Source organism: Tachyglossus aculeatus, chromosome X4, assembly GCF_015852505.1.
Source record: "Tachyglossus aculeatus isolate mTacAcu1 chromosome X4, mTacAcu1.pri, whole genome shotgun sequence".
NCBI lineage: Eukaryota > Metazoa > Chordata > Mammalia > Monotremata > Tachyglossidae > Tachyglossus > Tachyglossus aculeatus.
The window spans coordinates 40,670,935-40,685,999 of record NC_052098.1 but is presented as its reverse complement, the minus strand read 5'-3'; the positions used below and the strand labels follow the sequence as shown (position 1 = coordinate 40,685,999).

General features: G+C 44.4%; 1 protein-coding gene across 1 annotated transcript in view; it reads left to right on the top strand.

Moving 5' to 3' along the window:
- Positions 1-15,065, top strand: part of SRFBP1 (serum response factor binding protein 1) — a 105,417-nt gene that overhangs the window by 19,865 nt on the left and 70,487 nt on the right. The window contains exons 2-3 of the mRNA XM_038769765.1: positions 7,788-7,876; positions 11,635-11,707. Coding sequence (XP_038625693.1) covers positions 7,788-7,876; positions 11,635-11,707 — 162 coding nt within the window. The remainder of the gene's footprint in view (positions 1-7,787; positions 7,877-11,634; positions 11,708-15,065) is intronic.

Genomic DNA, 15,065 nt, shown 5'->3' with positions numbered 1-15,065 from the left:
TTTCTGAGCAGCGAAGGTGGATGGTCTCCGGTGGATGGTCTCTGGGGTTACTTACTACTCTAACTTTTAGAGGGGTGTGGCCTTTTATTTGAATTACAATATCATTTCATTTGTTTACCTTTTGGAAATGATCTAATACGTAGTTTCTTCCAAATCGTTATCTAGACTTGACATATTCTACAAAGTATGCTCTGTATTGTCTTAAAGTTTAAGTTTAAAACATTGGCATCTAGTAACATTTCTCTTAGAATCTAAAAAATCACGGGATCTCTTTCAGGATCGAGGTCCAGGTATTTGTGATATAAGGATTTTAGCTTTTCATTCAGTCCTCATCTAGGAAACATGCTTCTATATGGGTGCTAGACATCTGAAAGTCCAAGGATAGTCATTTGGAAAATTTATTTTTACCAGCATTTCCTGAGCAATGACTCTGCAGGGCACAGCACTGGACACGTGGGAGCATACATATAACCAAAATAAAAAAACCCAAAAAAACAGGTCTCTGTCCTCAGAAACGTTCCTTAAATTTTATCATTTCCTTCGATAATTATGTAGTACTAACCCCAAAGAGTTTTCACATTCATGTCTATCCATTCCTGCCTCACAGTGATAATAAGTGCTTAGGAGAGTACAACATAACAGACGTACTCCCTTCCCACAACAAGCTTACAGTCTAGAGGACTACTGATACTAAACGCTCGGGAGAGGAAGGTCCCGCCCTCAAGGAGCCACAGTGTTTGCTGGGGGGCGGGGACAGCGGAGGCAGGGAAACAGACTGTAAAATAAATTGCAGATAGGAGGAAGAAGGAAAAGAGGATAGGTGCATGAGATTAGTGTTTAAGTAAAGGAGAAATTAAGCTCAGAATTAAAGTGCTTCAGGAGGCTGTTATTTTGAATTTTCCAAGTGCCTGCTATAGTACACTGCACCAAGGGGAACTCAGTATATACTGGTATTATTACTATCAATCAATCAGTGGTATTTATTGTCTCCTTACTGTGTGGGGAGAACTCTACTTAAGCGCTTGGGAGAGTACAGTGCAACAGAGTTCATCATCATTATTGGTATTGAACGCATACTGTGCAGAGCAGTGTACTAAGCGCTTGAGAGAATTCAGTGCACTAGAGTTGGTAGACATGATCCCTGCCCTCAAGGATTTTGTAGTCATCCTCAGTGGTATTTATTGAGCACTTACTGCATGCAGAGCACGGTACTAAGCATTTGGGAGAGTACAGTACAACAGAGTTGGTAGGCAAGTTCCCTGCGTGCAAGGAGCTTGCAGTCTTGGAGGGGAATCATGGTGGCGGGGGGATGTTGGGGAGGGCTGAGGTGACCGGGAGGGTCCCAAGCCCAAAGGATGCTGCTTGGGAATCAGAAGGTAAGGGGCAGGAATGTGGTAGAGATGAGACAACATCAAATCAGAAACAGGAGGGAGAACCCTAAGGGGAAAGAAGAAGTAGGAGCAAGATGTTTCCCAGGGTGGGGAGAGACAGAACAGGGTGGAAAACTGAAGGCAGCTCTCAGCCTATTGAGGGGACAAGAGTGGGGCAGGGTGATGAACTAGGGTTTAGGGGAGGGGGGTCCAGGCAGTCTCTGCAGAGCTAACAGTCAGAGTCAATTTGGGGTCTTTTCAGCTTGTGAAAGGCTGGTCCAGGGACCGGACGTAGGTGATTCTGTAGTCCAGCCCAGTGAGCTGTTGGGGGAGGCAACAGTTGGGATCCGGGAACCTCCAGCCTCATCGCCCCAACAGCTGGACCTTGAAAGCACGTCCTAAAGCAGCCCATGCCACTCTTAGGAGAATTCTGAGCTGGATGGCTCATTGGAGTGACACAGTGGTCTTGCGGCATTGTCCATAGATCTTCATCTGTCTGAATTGAGTCGAGAAAGCCGGTGACTGTAGGTGATCTTTGAAAGTTCCCTCCTTTATGTCTATATACGGGTGGTTTGGACACACACTGCAGTTTTCTGCTCCCCTAGTCTCTAGGCCTAATTTTGCAGAGGTGCTCTGAATGGTTTGGGTACTTTGATGATAGTGTGACACGATCAGCATTTTAAACTATGAAAGGATTTGAAATATAGGAAAGAATGATGATGCATTTAGATCTTCCTCAAATGCAAACTCTTAAATCTCAATAAAGCTACTTTGTAGGTCATCAAAGCCCAAGGACTTTCCTGGGTATGTATTTTTGAAAGTATAATATTTCAGCTTAGCTTGTTGGACTGCTTTTAAAATGTTATTTCTCGATGGAACGATAAAGCACCAATTTTTTTATTTTATTTGGTGATGGCTCTTAAAAATCATAGGTTCCTAGCCATTCCTGACAGAATTAGACTTGTTGGTGCCAAAAGCATCAGTCTAGTGGCATGGAAAATGGTCACCACCTCTTCATTTGAACTTCTAGATTATTCCAAGAGGATGGTGTTTGTTGATACTGGTGTTGATTTTTATTCCCAGTTCTACTGAGTTAACTATCAGTTTCTTTATCTTTAAGAATCTCCCTCACTGTCTTGTATCCCCTCTACAGCAATCTCCATGTGCCTACCATATGTAGTTGCTTGTGTCCAAGGTCTTACCCAATGTGAAACCACTTGGCTAGAGATGTTGGTGCAGTAGGATAGATATGAGTCTTGAGAATTTCATCGGCCTTGTCCTCCGAAATCAGAATGTTGAGGTAATTCTTTTAAATTACTTTCAGATGCATTAAGTTGAGGAGCCCTTCCCCTTACCTCCCCTTTTTTTCCTGTTTCAATCAGTGATATTTATTGAGTGCTTCCTGTGTGCAGAGCACTGTACTAAGCGCTTGGGAGAGTACAGTACAGAGTTGGTAGAAATCTTCCCTGCCCATGACAGTATTTAATGAAACTTGATTTGGTAATAGAGTGGGAAGCACTCTGCACCCACACTTGTGGTCAGGCTGTTTCCCCTACGAGCTGTAAATAATATGCTCTTGTAATTAATAGCTCCCATTTACAAGTCGTGGCCTAGTGGATAGAGCGTGAGCCTGGGAGTCAGAAGGACTTGGCTTCTACTCCTGGCTCTGCCACTTGCCTGTTGTGTGACCTTTGGCAAGTTACTTAACTTCCCTGTGCCTCAGTTACCTCATCTGTAAAATGGGGATTTAAACTGTGAACCCCATCTGGAACAATGGACTGTGTCCCGATTGATTAGCTTGTATCTACCCAGTGCTTTGAACGGCACCTGGTCCATAGTAGGTGTTTAACAAATATAAAAAAAACATTCACCTGGCATTTTCAGTATTTCCAGGAGTTTGTAGAATTTTCAATGTGAGTCTAGTAGCTTTATAAAACAGGTCAGGATGACTAAGGTACTGCCAAGGCTTGTATGAGAGCCTACTAGTCTGGGGTTGACTAGTGATTTATACTGGGTGACTAGGAAAGAATTCTGATTCTCTTAAAGTGACAGTGCATACCAGATCATACAAGGAAGTATGGTCTCATGCTTTCTAGCGTTTGAGCCTCCACTTGGCTCAGAGGCTTAGGAAAAGGAAATCCTCCTGTCTAGAAGTTAGCCCCACCTAAATGAGGCCTACCTTTGCCTCTCAGCCAGCCTGCCTTACTTCATTCACTCAGGCAGGCAGAGTCCATAGTTAACTAGCAAGTAGCCAGTAGATTAGAAGATATGTGGCACACCGTTTCTTTTCATTTGGTCCAATGTTCTGGAGATCACCACAGGTCTTCCACAAAGGCAGTTTTGGATCGAGAAGAATTATGTCAAATTCATTCATTCAGTCATATTTCTTGAGCACTTACTGTGTGCAGAGCACTGTACTAAGCACTTGGGAGAATACAATACAACAGTAAACAGACAACAATCAAATGTTCTGGTTAGTCTATGAAAATAGTCATTGTGCTATTGAAGCACTTACTATGTTCCACACACTGTTCTAAGCTCTAGGGTAGATGTAATATAAGCAGATCAGACACCATACCTGTCCCACATTGGGTGTGTAACTCACTAGATCAAGTCATGGAATCAAATTCATGGCTGCGGTACATTTTATGCAGTGGTTGATAATACAGTGGAAAGCATTACGTATACACATGGTCAGGCTGTTTTCTCTGAGCTGTAAATGGTATACTCTTGTAATTAATAGCTCTCACTTGCAAGTCTTGGCCTAGTGGATAGAGCATGGGCTTGGGAATCAGAAGGACCTGGGTTCTAATCCCAGCTCCTCCACTTGTCTGCTGTGTGACCTTGGGAAGTCACTTAATTTATCTGTTTCAGTTACCTCATCGGTACTTCAGGAGAAATGGAATTGCAGTATATAATTCAGTACCATATGCAACCAGTGGACATGGGAAAGTAGCCAACTGAGAGGAAAGTACACTTTTCACTGCATAACACTTTTATTTGAAGTATATTCCGAGAAGCAGCGGGTCCTAGTGGCAAGAGCACGGGCTTGGGAGTCAGAGGTTGTGGGTTCTAATCCCGGCTCCCCCCACTTGTCTGCTGCGTGACCTTGGGCAAGTCACTTCACTTCTCTGTGCCTCAGTTACCTCATCTGTAAAATGGGGATTGAGACTGATGCCCACGAGCCCTGATTTGTTTGTACCCACCCCAGTGCTTATTTAGTACAGTGCGTGGCACACAGTAAGCACTTAACAAATACCGGGGTTATTATTTAATTTCTCCGTGCCTCAGCTCCCTCATTTAAAAATGGGGGTGCAGTGCCTGTTCTCCCTCCTACGTAGATTGTGAGTCCCACTTGGAACAGGAACCACGTTAATCTGATTGTCTTCTATCTTCTCCAGTGCTTTAGTAAATGCTCACAAATACCACAAGTATTATTAACAAGTGTTGCGCCCCCATTTTACAGATAAGTAAACTGAGGCATAATGTTGCTCAAGGTCACACAGCAGAGAAGTGGCAGAGCTGGGATTAGGAACCCAGGTCCCCTGCCTCTTTCCAGTAGGCCATGCTGCTTTGCTTTCCTTCTTTGCTTTCTTTGCCGATTTGTGTTGCCGACTTGTACTTCCCAAGCACTTAGTACAGTGCTCTGCACACAGTAAGCGCTCAATAAATGTGATTGATTGATTTCTACAGTAGCTACTCAGTAAATGCAATTGTTGTGACTGATTAGTTAGTCACCATAGATTTAATGGAGAAGCAGCGTGGCTCGGTGGAAAGAGCCCGGGCTTTGGAGTCAGAGGTCATGGGTTCGGATCCCAGCTCTGCCACATGTCTGCTGTGTGACCTTGGGCAGGTCACTTAACTTCTCTGAGCCTCAGTTCCCTCATCTGTAAAATGGGGATTACGACTGTGAACCCCACATGGGACAACCTGATCACTTTGTATCCCCCCCCAGCGCTTAGAACAGTGCTTTGCACATAGTAAGCGCTTAACAAATGCCAACATTATTATTATTAATGGATATGGGGTCGATGGACCCACAGGGACCAGTTTTTCATCTCAAGCATGGGGGCAAAAATGGTGCAGGGATTTTAGTTGGGGATGAGGACTAGGAGAGCACAGATGTCAAAGGGCCCCGGTTGGGTGTTTTCAGTCCTGATTGGAAACTCTCGGGTTTTGTTCAAGACCTTGTTTGCTCCAAGTTGGGAAACCAGCTTGAACAGTTGTGTGGGCAGCCACCTCCCTCACCCCCACGGGGTGGGCACCTGTGGATGGTGCCACCTTGAGTGCTATTTTTCAAGACAATTTCATAGTTTGTTGTGCCTTTATACCCTCGTCACTCATTGTCATTTCACTCTGTCGATTACTGTAAAATTGCAGAAACTGAACGGTATCATACAGTTGGGTAGGGGCTGGGAATCATCACAGTATCACGTCTTGACAGCTACCACACCAGTTCTTCCTCCACCATATATCCTTGCGTCAACTTCTGGGTCATATTTTAGCCCGAACAGGCTCTTGTTGGAGGGAAGGACAGTGCGTCCTTCTGTTGAGTTATGCCCAAATCATGTGATGAAAATATGTTGTAGCAGAAATGACTGCATGTTACTTAGTTGTCCTTTGTAGAGTGAAGTGCACTTCTGAGTGTGTGTGTAATTGTAAATGCCAGTGCAGGGTCACAGTGCTGACCCTATTGTGCACATGTAACAGTTGTCCTCTGTTGTACTATTGTATGGGAGACCTGGTGTTGTTTTTGCCTGTGATTCACAGTCACTGTAGCAGAAGTAAAAGACATTAATTTTTCTCTGCAAAGAGCAGTCTAAATAGGGAGGGGGCACTAGACGTAATCTTAAGAGTAAAAAAGATGGAAATGAATAATAGATACAAATAGAGAAAGAAATAGTTTTGAAGCAGCAACTGGTGTAGTGTGACTGGGAAGTTGGGGTGATTAACTGGGAAATGCTTCCTGGAGGAGGTGATGTAAAAACATCACCATCTTTTAAATGATCATGCTGTAATCCGTGAATGAGACCGGGAAGGAAAAACTGAGTGGAGGAATTGTCTGCTGGGGAGGGAATGACTACAGGGAGATGGAGACAGACAGACAGACAGACACACACACACACACACACACACCACCCCCTCCCCCTCCCCCAGTAAAAGTGGTAGAGAGGAAAGTGGTTGAGTTTGCTCTGGAGGTGGTGAGGGCTTAATGGGGAGGGTGGGGCAGGTTGGGCAGAGTCAGTAGTAGTTTTGGGAATAGACAGTAATAATCACTATGAAAGGACCCAGAGTGTCCAGAATCAGGTGCCACCTCTGATCTGCCATTATATGCATTCCATCCTTTTCATAAAGCGCATTGTTTTATTTGAGCCTTTGCGCCTGCCCAACATTTTCCAACTCCCAACTTATCTTCAGTTTTTCCCAAGATGGGGAGTCATTGGATGGTGTGAAGCATCCTAGCGCAGTGGATTGAGCACATGCCTGTGAGTCAGAAGGTCATGAGTTCTAATCCCAACTCCGCCACTCATCTGCTGTGTGAACTCGGGCAAGTCATTTCACTTCACTGGGCCTCGGTTATCTCCTGCAAAATGGGGATTGAGACTGAGCCCTGAGGAAGACAGGGACTGTGTCCAACCCGATTTGCTTGTATCCACCCCAGCACTTAGTACAGTGCCTGGCAAGTGGCAAGTGCTTATCAAATACCATCCTTGTTATTATGATCTGGGGGAACTGTGCCTTAGTCCTGAGCTAAGACTGTTTTCACCCCCTGCTTGTCGCAGCTGGTGGAACAGGATTTTTTGTCCATCCAGATGGCCGGCATGCATACTCTACTGTAATTCTAATGCTTTAAATCCTGAAGAAAATGAAAATATAAGATCGCATAAGCCTTTTGCCTTTTCTAATGTATTTTTCAAAGCAACCGCAGCTGAAGGGAAAATGGACTGTTGTCAAAATGCAGTATTGTTTAAATGTGGGAGGTTTTGAACTGGTTCTCAGCATTTGATAAGGCTGTTAATGAAAAAGCAGTTTTATTCTATGGCTCGTATTAGCAGAAAAATGCAGGTGCAGTTTCCCTGAATTTGGGAGTAAAATAAATCACGATAAAAAATATTCCTTAAATTCTAAGCCAATCTAGATGAAAGAATAATAATAAAACCTGGTTAGCAAGGAATGCCTTGGCTCTTTCATGGCTTGTTTTCTCTTCCGACCTCAGACACATATTTAGACTGTTGATTTCTTCTTCTTTAGACTGTTTATGGAAGAAGTTTGACTTACTAGGACTGAATTTAGATGAACAAAGATTTGGTTAAGGGAGTGTACTATGTGCTCTGTGTGTTTTATTAATCTCTAATTTAAACTGTGTTGTTTGTGGGTTTAAGTACCTCTCTAAATTTTGTTTTTTCTTTCATGAAGGTTGTGAAGATGAGGAAGGAAGTGAAGAAGGTCCGAGTTTTGGTCATCCGCAAACTCACCAGGCACATCACCAAACTGAAGTCAAAAAAGTTAGTCATTTCTGATAATCACACAGTGGTATTTATTGCATGCTTACTAAGTGCAAAGCTGTGTACTAAGCACTTGGGAGAGTACAACAGAGTTAGCAGCTACGTTCCCTGCCCACAACGAGCTAACAGTCCTTCTGACTGCTGGCCTGAGAGTTCGTGGCCCATCAGGGATTGGCGTCACTGATAGCACATGGACCAGGCGGGTGCGAAGTTAATATCAGAGCACTGGGTGTGGCTGACCATCCTGATGGAAAAATGGCCCAAGGATAGGGATGCACCACATTTTGGAGGGGGTCTTTCTTCATTGAAGCGGTAGTTGATAGAGTGTGGTTTCAGACCAATAGGTGGAATCCAAATCTGCCCATTGGTAGATATGACTGTCTGGTGACGCTGGGTAGAGCCAGAATCAACCACCCGTACATGCATGTGTATGCCCTGCTCTGATACTCCCTCCTGTTTGTTTTGGGCTCCAGCCTGCTTATTGATCAGCCAGTGGTATTTACTGAGCACTTAATTGGCACTGTGCTAAGCACTTGGGAGAATACATACAAGAGTTGGTAGACAAGTTACCTACTCCCCAGGAGTTTTACAGCCTATTTGTATGGAGGACAATGATGTATTTTTTGTTGTTGCTACTGTTTGGTTTTTTTTTTTTTTTTTTGGATTTGGCTGCTTGTTTCTTTGTTTCTTGTTATTTTGCTTTTTCCCTGGTTTTCACAAGAAGGTGGAGAAAACTCCCCCAATCCTTACAAAGAGAGAGCATCATGCTCAATAGGGGCTTACCAAATCTGCTGCTGTTGAGCTCTCAGATAGATTTTGTTAGGTGATCACCAACTGCACCCTTTCTCTCTGCCAGCTGTCACCCAAAATGTGCCACTGGCCACAGAGGGTCCAGGGAACTAAGCGTGGCTGGTCCAGTGCAAATCCCTCCTGCAAAAATAACTCAGACACATGTCCTGCTGGTGGGAGGGCATACAAGTTTACCATTTGGAGATGGAAGGTTTGATAAAGCAGTTGCTGTCTGCTAGACCCTTATTATTTATCAACATCAATCAATCCATTATATTGAGCATGTACTTAGTGCAAAGCACTATATTAAGCACGTGGAAAAGGATTTCAGAAGCAAGCATATGTTCCCTGCACTCTAGGAGGGAACACTAAGATTTTCCAGATTGTAAAATACCGTGCCGGTGTGGATAAACCACAGGGCGATCGAGCGAAAAAGTGATAGAAGAGCTTCAAGGTGAGCACGTGAGGTCATAGAATTTAGGGTAAGACCATCTAAACTGTATGATGGTGGCCTCTGTGCTATCAGTCATGGCACAGGAAAAGGACCGTGGGAACATTAATGACTGTTCCTTCAAACCTTTTGTTTAAAGTGCAGCACCAACCTGGGAGGATGCATCAAAAAGCTGGACACTGTCAGGAAGGAGATAGAAAATAAAACAAGGTTCAATTTTTGCCGTGACATAAATTCATGGTATCTTCTCACGTAGCATACTCTGCTTCCTTTCCTGGCTGGACCAAGGAGGAGTTGATGGGAGTCCTCAGGGGAAGGGAGGTGGGGAGTGGGCAGTGTTGTCCTCACCACAAGGATCACAATCATTATCCTGTAGCTCTTAGTCAATCATATTTATTGAGCGCTTACTGTGTGCAGAGCACTGTACTGAGCACTTGGGAGAGTACAACACAACAATAGAACAGAAACATTCCCTGCCCGTAGCAAGCTTACGGTCTAGAGGGGGAGATGGGCATTAATATAAATAATATTATAATATTATACTGTATTAATATTATTATAAAATAATATTTTAAGTTTAAACTTGAGTTAAAACTGTCCCTCCTTTTTCCCAGTCAGAACATTGCTTTTCTAAGCTTGGATTTAACTGCATTTCCTCTCCTCTTCCACCCCCATATGTTTCTGAGGTGTTTTCCTCTTCCACCCCCTGACTCCCACACTCCCTTAGAACACTCCACCTAGGACACCTTGCTTAACATTTTTTTTAATAAAATCTCCTTTTTTGAGTCCCAATTTGAGCTCATAATGAAGTTCTCTGTCCATAGTTGTCCTGTGTACTTGAAGAAGCACTGGTGGAGAAAATTCATATATGAGATAGTGTGTGTGTGTGTGTGTGTGTGAGAGAGAGAGAGAGAGAGAGAGAGAGACTGAGGCCAAGGTAGGACCCACAGACCCAGCCACATTGTTGCCTACAGAAAGTTGTCCTTTGTTGTCATATTTCATGTTTACAGCCTTTGGGACTCTGTTCACTTTGGCGTCCTTGCCTTTCAATCCTTGCAGAATTTCTGCTCAAAAAGAGCTGCTCCTTTCCTTATGTAATATGTCATGGTGGTCTATATGGGGCAATTGACTGCCAGTTTTCAACTGGGATGCTGCATTGTTTGAGGCTGTGTCTTACTGGGTCTTTGAAGCATTTCCTCAGCCCACTTTGCTGTGGTATCCCAATTTCAGCTGGTTGAGTATCCATTCTCCTTGCAAGTCCCACACAGTGTAGCTGTATTGGGGTGAGCCTAGCTTCAGGGCTAGGCGACTTTGTTCCAGAACGTCATTGTTTGTGAACCTGTCTTGCCATTTGTTGTTGAGGATAGCCCATGGGTGACCCTGATGAAATCAATCAATGGTATTTATTGAGGACTTACTGAGCACTGTACTAGCACTTGGTAGAGAACAGTACAACAGAGTTGGTAGACACGTTCCAACTCCTCAAGAAACCGAATGCAGCACTTGTGCAGGGGCTAGCTCACTCACAGCCATAGAGATGATTGGAGAGCACCATAACAATAATAATGATAATCATGGTATTTTGTTAAGCACTTGCCATGTGTCAAGCACTGTTCTAAGAGATGGGGTAAGTGCAAGCTAATCACGTTGGATGCAGTTCCTGTCCCCCATGGGGCACTAAATCTTAATCCCCATTTTACAGATGAGGGAACTAAGGCACCGGGAAGTTAAATGACTCGCCCAAGGTCACACAGCAGACAAGTGGCGGTGCCAGAATTAGAACCCAGGTCTTTATGATTCCCAGGCCCTTGCTCTATCCACTAGGCCATGCTGCTTCCTACTGTAGGCCTTTACTTGGAGCCTAGCTAATATCACTCTGCCATCATAATCTGTTTGGCAGTATCCCGGAGGATGTATTGGCTTTATTGATTCGGTTTTCGATTTCTTTTGCCAATCATTGTCATTAGTGAGTGAATCGCCTAGGTAACAGAATTCCATGACTGCGTTTAAGCTTTGTGTTGCCAATATAAGTTTTTGTTTGTGGGTATGTTTTCTGTGGTGGCGGCCTATCCATCACCTTGGATTGGTTCAGATCTAAAGTCAGCCCGTAAAGCCCGGCTGATTCAGTGCAGTGATTTAAATGTCTGGGTGAAGAGCATCAAGGACGCAGTCATTTACGTCCAGAAATTCTTGAATGTCTGTCTCTAGGACTTCGGATGATGGTCCGAGTCTGTTGAGTTGAAAGTGTTTCCCAAAGGTGCAGAAGCGTATTTTAACACCCGAAGCGCTCAGTTTCTTCTTGTCATCTTCCAGTGTGGCTGTGTAGAATCGCACTAGTGCTTAGAACAGGGCCTCCAGCACTTAGAACAGTGCTTTGCACATAGTAAGCACTTAACAAATACCATTATTATTATTATTATTATTATCATCATGCTAAAAACGAACTGAACGTGATGACCTTGTAACACTTTGCAAGTCTGAAATAAATGCCTCATGTGTGTAATTGTATTTTATGCAGTGGTTCTGAAGGTGAACTACAGAAGAATGAAAGACGAGTGCAACGATTAGTTGAGGAAATCCATGCCATGAAGGTAATGGCTTGTGTTTATGTGCGGATTCCCTCCCCCCCGCTTTGCCTTGTAATGTGTGTGTTCTTGTGGTGACTTCTGTGAGTATCCCTTAGAATGCTGCCATGTTCTTGGTTTCGGGACATTTTACCTGCAATCCTGTAGGGTTCATTTTAGCTAAAAATGTATCACATCTGGGAGTATTTTAAACTTCCATTTTTTCATGTCTTTTGCTAAGTCTTTCAAAGGGCTAGACTAATGACTCAAAGTCTATCCAAACTAAACTCACATTGGTTGAGGAATGTTTCATGCCTAAGGATTTTACTGTAACGGGTACATATAGGAATTAGTGATGCCGCTTGGGAGTGTGTGTGGCGATACGGCTTGTTGAAATCATTACTTTGGTCGTTGCCAGCTCAATAAATGTTTGTGTGATGGTGTCAGTATTAGATTCTGCTCTGTAGTAGTTGTTGAAATTGAAACTCTGGTGGACTAAGAAAATCCAGATTCATTAGCATAATTTTTTGAGTCCTTTCACTCCTTTTACATTGTGGAAACTCTCATTTGCCAAATGACATACCAGTAAATGTCTGAGACAGTTTTATGAAACAGAATGAAGGAGAAAACACACGTTTCCAGCAATGAGAAAATTTCCAGTTTTTGTGCATGAATATTGCTTTCCAATGCAAGTTCCATGCTTGGGGTTTGAGGAAAGATTTAGAGAACCCTCCAGAAGGAAGCCTTTTGGAGTTGGCGGGGGGGGTGGGGGTGGGGTGTTGTGTTTTAAATACAGTTCACTGTTATTTTTTGGATGGGTTTTGGTGGGGGGTTTTTTTTTCCTTTTTTTGGAAGAGACCAAGTATGGTCCCTGCTGTAGTTCAGATGTCACAGTTAAATACTTTGTAAAGAAACAGGAATGTTGGAATGCATATTTTGAAAGTACATGTAAGCTTTTTAGCAATTCCAGATAAAGAACAAAAGACTAGTTGTTGCTTCACCTCTCCCCCCAAATTTATTCATTCCAAAATGATTCAACATGCTTCTTGACATAATCAGCAGACTAAAATGGTGTTCATAGGTCCCTAAATTTTGGTACTCTTCATTAGCTGTGGATTTTCTCAGTCCATAGATCTGGCATTTCATGGTTTGTGTGTTAGGATAGAGGGTCGCGTGTTGGATAAATATGTGAAGAACTGGACTCTCCCATCCTTCCCAGCAGTATCTTCAGATGAGATCTCCTCCCACCTCTCAATTGCTACTCCATCCACCTGTGCTTCAGACCCCATTCCCTTTCATTTTATGAAATCTCTCGCCCCTTCCCTCCTCCCCTCCTTAACTTTCATCTTCAACCACTCACTCTCCACTGGTTCCTTCCCCTCTGCCTTCAAACATGCCCATGTCTCCCCCATCCTAAAAAAAACCCTCTCTTGACCCCACCTTCCCTTCTAGTTATTTCCCTATCTCCCTCCTACCCTTTCTTTCCAAACTCCTAAATGAGTTGTCTACACCCGCTGCCTCGAATTCCTCAATGCCAACTCTCTCCCTGACCCCCTCCAATCTGGCTTCCATCCCCTATACTCCACCGAAACTGCCCTCTCAAAGGTCACCGGTGACCTCCTTCTTGCCAAATCCAATGGCTCCTACTCTATCCTAATCCTCCTCGACCTCTCAGCTGCCTTTGACACTGTGGATCATCCCCTTCACCTCAACATGCTATCCAGCCTTGGCTTCACAGACTCCGTCCTCTCCTGGTTCTCCTCTAATCTCTCCCACCGTTCATTCTCAGTCTCCTTTGCGGGCTCCTCCTCCCCCTCCCATCCCACGCTGCAGGAGAAGCAGCATGGCTCAGTGGAAAGAGCACGGGCTTTGGAGTCAGAGGTCATGGGTTCAAATCCCGGCTCTTCCAACTGTCAGCTCTGTGACTTTGGGCAAGTCACTTAACTTTTCTGTGCCTCAGTTACCTCATCTGTGAAATGGGGAATAAAACTGTGAGCCCCTTGTGGGACAACCTGATCACCTTGTAACCCCCCCAGCGCTTAGAACAGTGCTTTGCACATAGTAAGCGCTTAACAAATAGCATCATTATTATTCTTATCCCCTTACTGTAGGGGTTCCTCAAGGGTCAGTTCTTGGTCCCCTTCTGTTCTCCATCTACACTCACTCCCTTGGTGAACTCATTTGCTCCCACGGCTTCAACTGTCATCTCTACGCTGATGACACCCAAATCTACATCTCTGCCCCTGCTCTATCTCCCTCCCTCCAGGCTCGTATCTCCTCCTGCCTTCAGGACATCTCCATCTGGATGTCTGCCCGCCATCTAAAACTCAGTATGTCCAAGACTGAACTCCTTATCTTCCCTCCCAAACCCTGCCCTCTCCCTGACTTGCCTGTCACTGTAGATGGTACTGCCATCCTTCCCGTCTCACAAGCCCACAACCTTGTTGTCATCCTCGACTCTGCTCTCTCGTTCACCCCACACATCCAATCCTTCACCAAAACCTGCCGGTCTCACCTCCACAACATCGCCAAGATCCACCCTTTCCTCTCCATCCAAACCGCTACCTTGCTGGTTCAATCTCTCATCCTGTCCCAACTGGATTATTGCATCAGCCTCCTCTCTGATCTCCCATCCTCCTGTCTCTCGCCACTTCAGTCTTTACTTCACTCTGCTGCCCAGATTATCTTTGTACAGAAACGCTCTGGGCATGTTACTCCCCTCAAAAATCTCCAGTGGCTGCCTGTTAGCCTACAAATCAAGCAAAAACTCCTCACTCTTGGCTTCAGGGCTTTCCATCACCTCGCCCCCTCCTACCTCACCTCCCTTCTGTCCTTCTACAGCCCAGCCAGCACCCTCTGCTCCTCTGTCGCTAACCTTCTCACTGGGCCTCGTTCTCGCCTGTTCTACCATTGACCCCCGGCCCACGTCCTTCCTCTGGCCTGGAATGCCCTCCCTCCACACATCCACCAAGCTAGCTCTCTTCCTCCCTTCAAAGCCCTGCTGAGAGCTCACTTCCTTCAGGAGGCCTTCCCAGACTGAGCCCTTTTTCCTCTCTTTCTCCCCATCCTTCCCACTCTACCTCCTTCCCCTCCCCACAGCACTTGTATATATATTTGTACAGATTTATTACTCTATTTTACTTATACATATTTACTATTTTATTTATTCTGTTAATGATGTGCATATAGCTATAATTCTATTTGTTCTGACGATTTTGACACCTGTCTACATGTTTTGTTTTGTTGTTTGTCTCCTCTTTCTAGACTGTGAGCCCGTTGTTGGGTAGGGACCATCTCTATATGTTGCCGACTTGTACTTCCCAAGCGCTTAGTACAGTGTTCTGCACACAGTAAGAGCTCAATAAATACAATTGAATGAATGAAT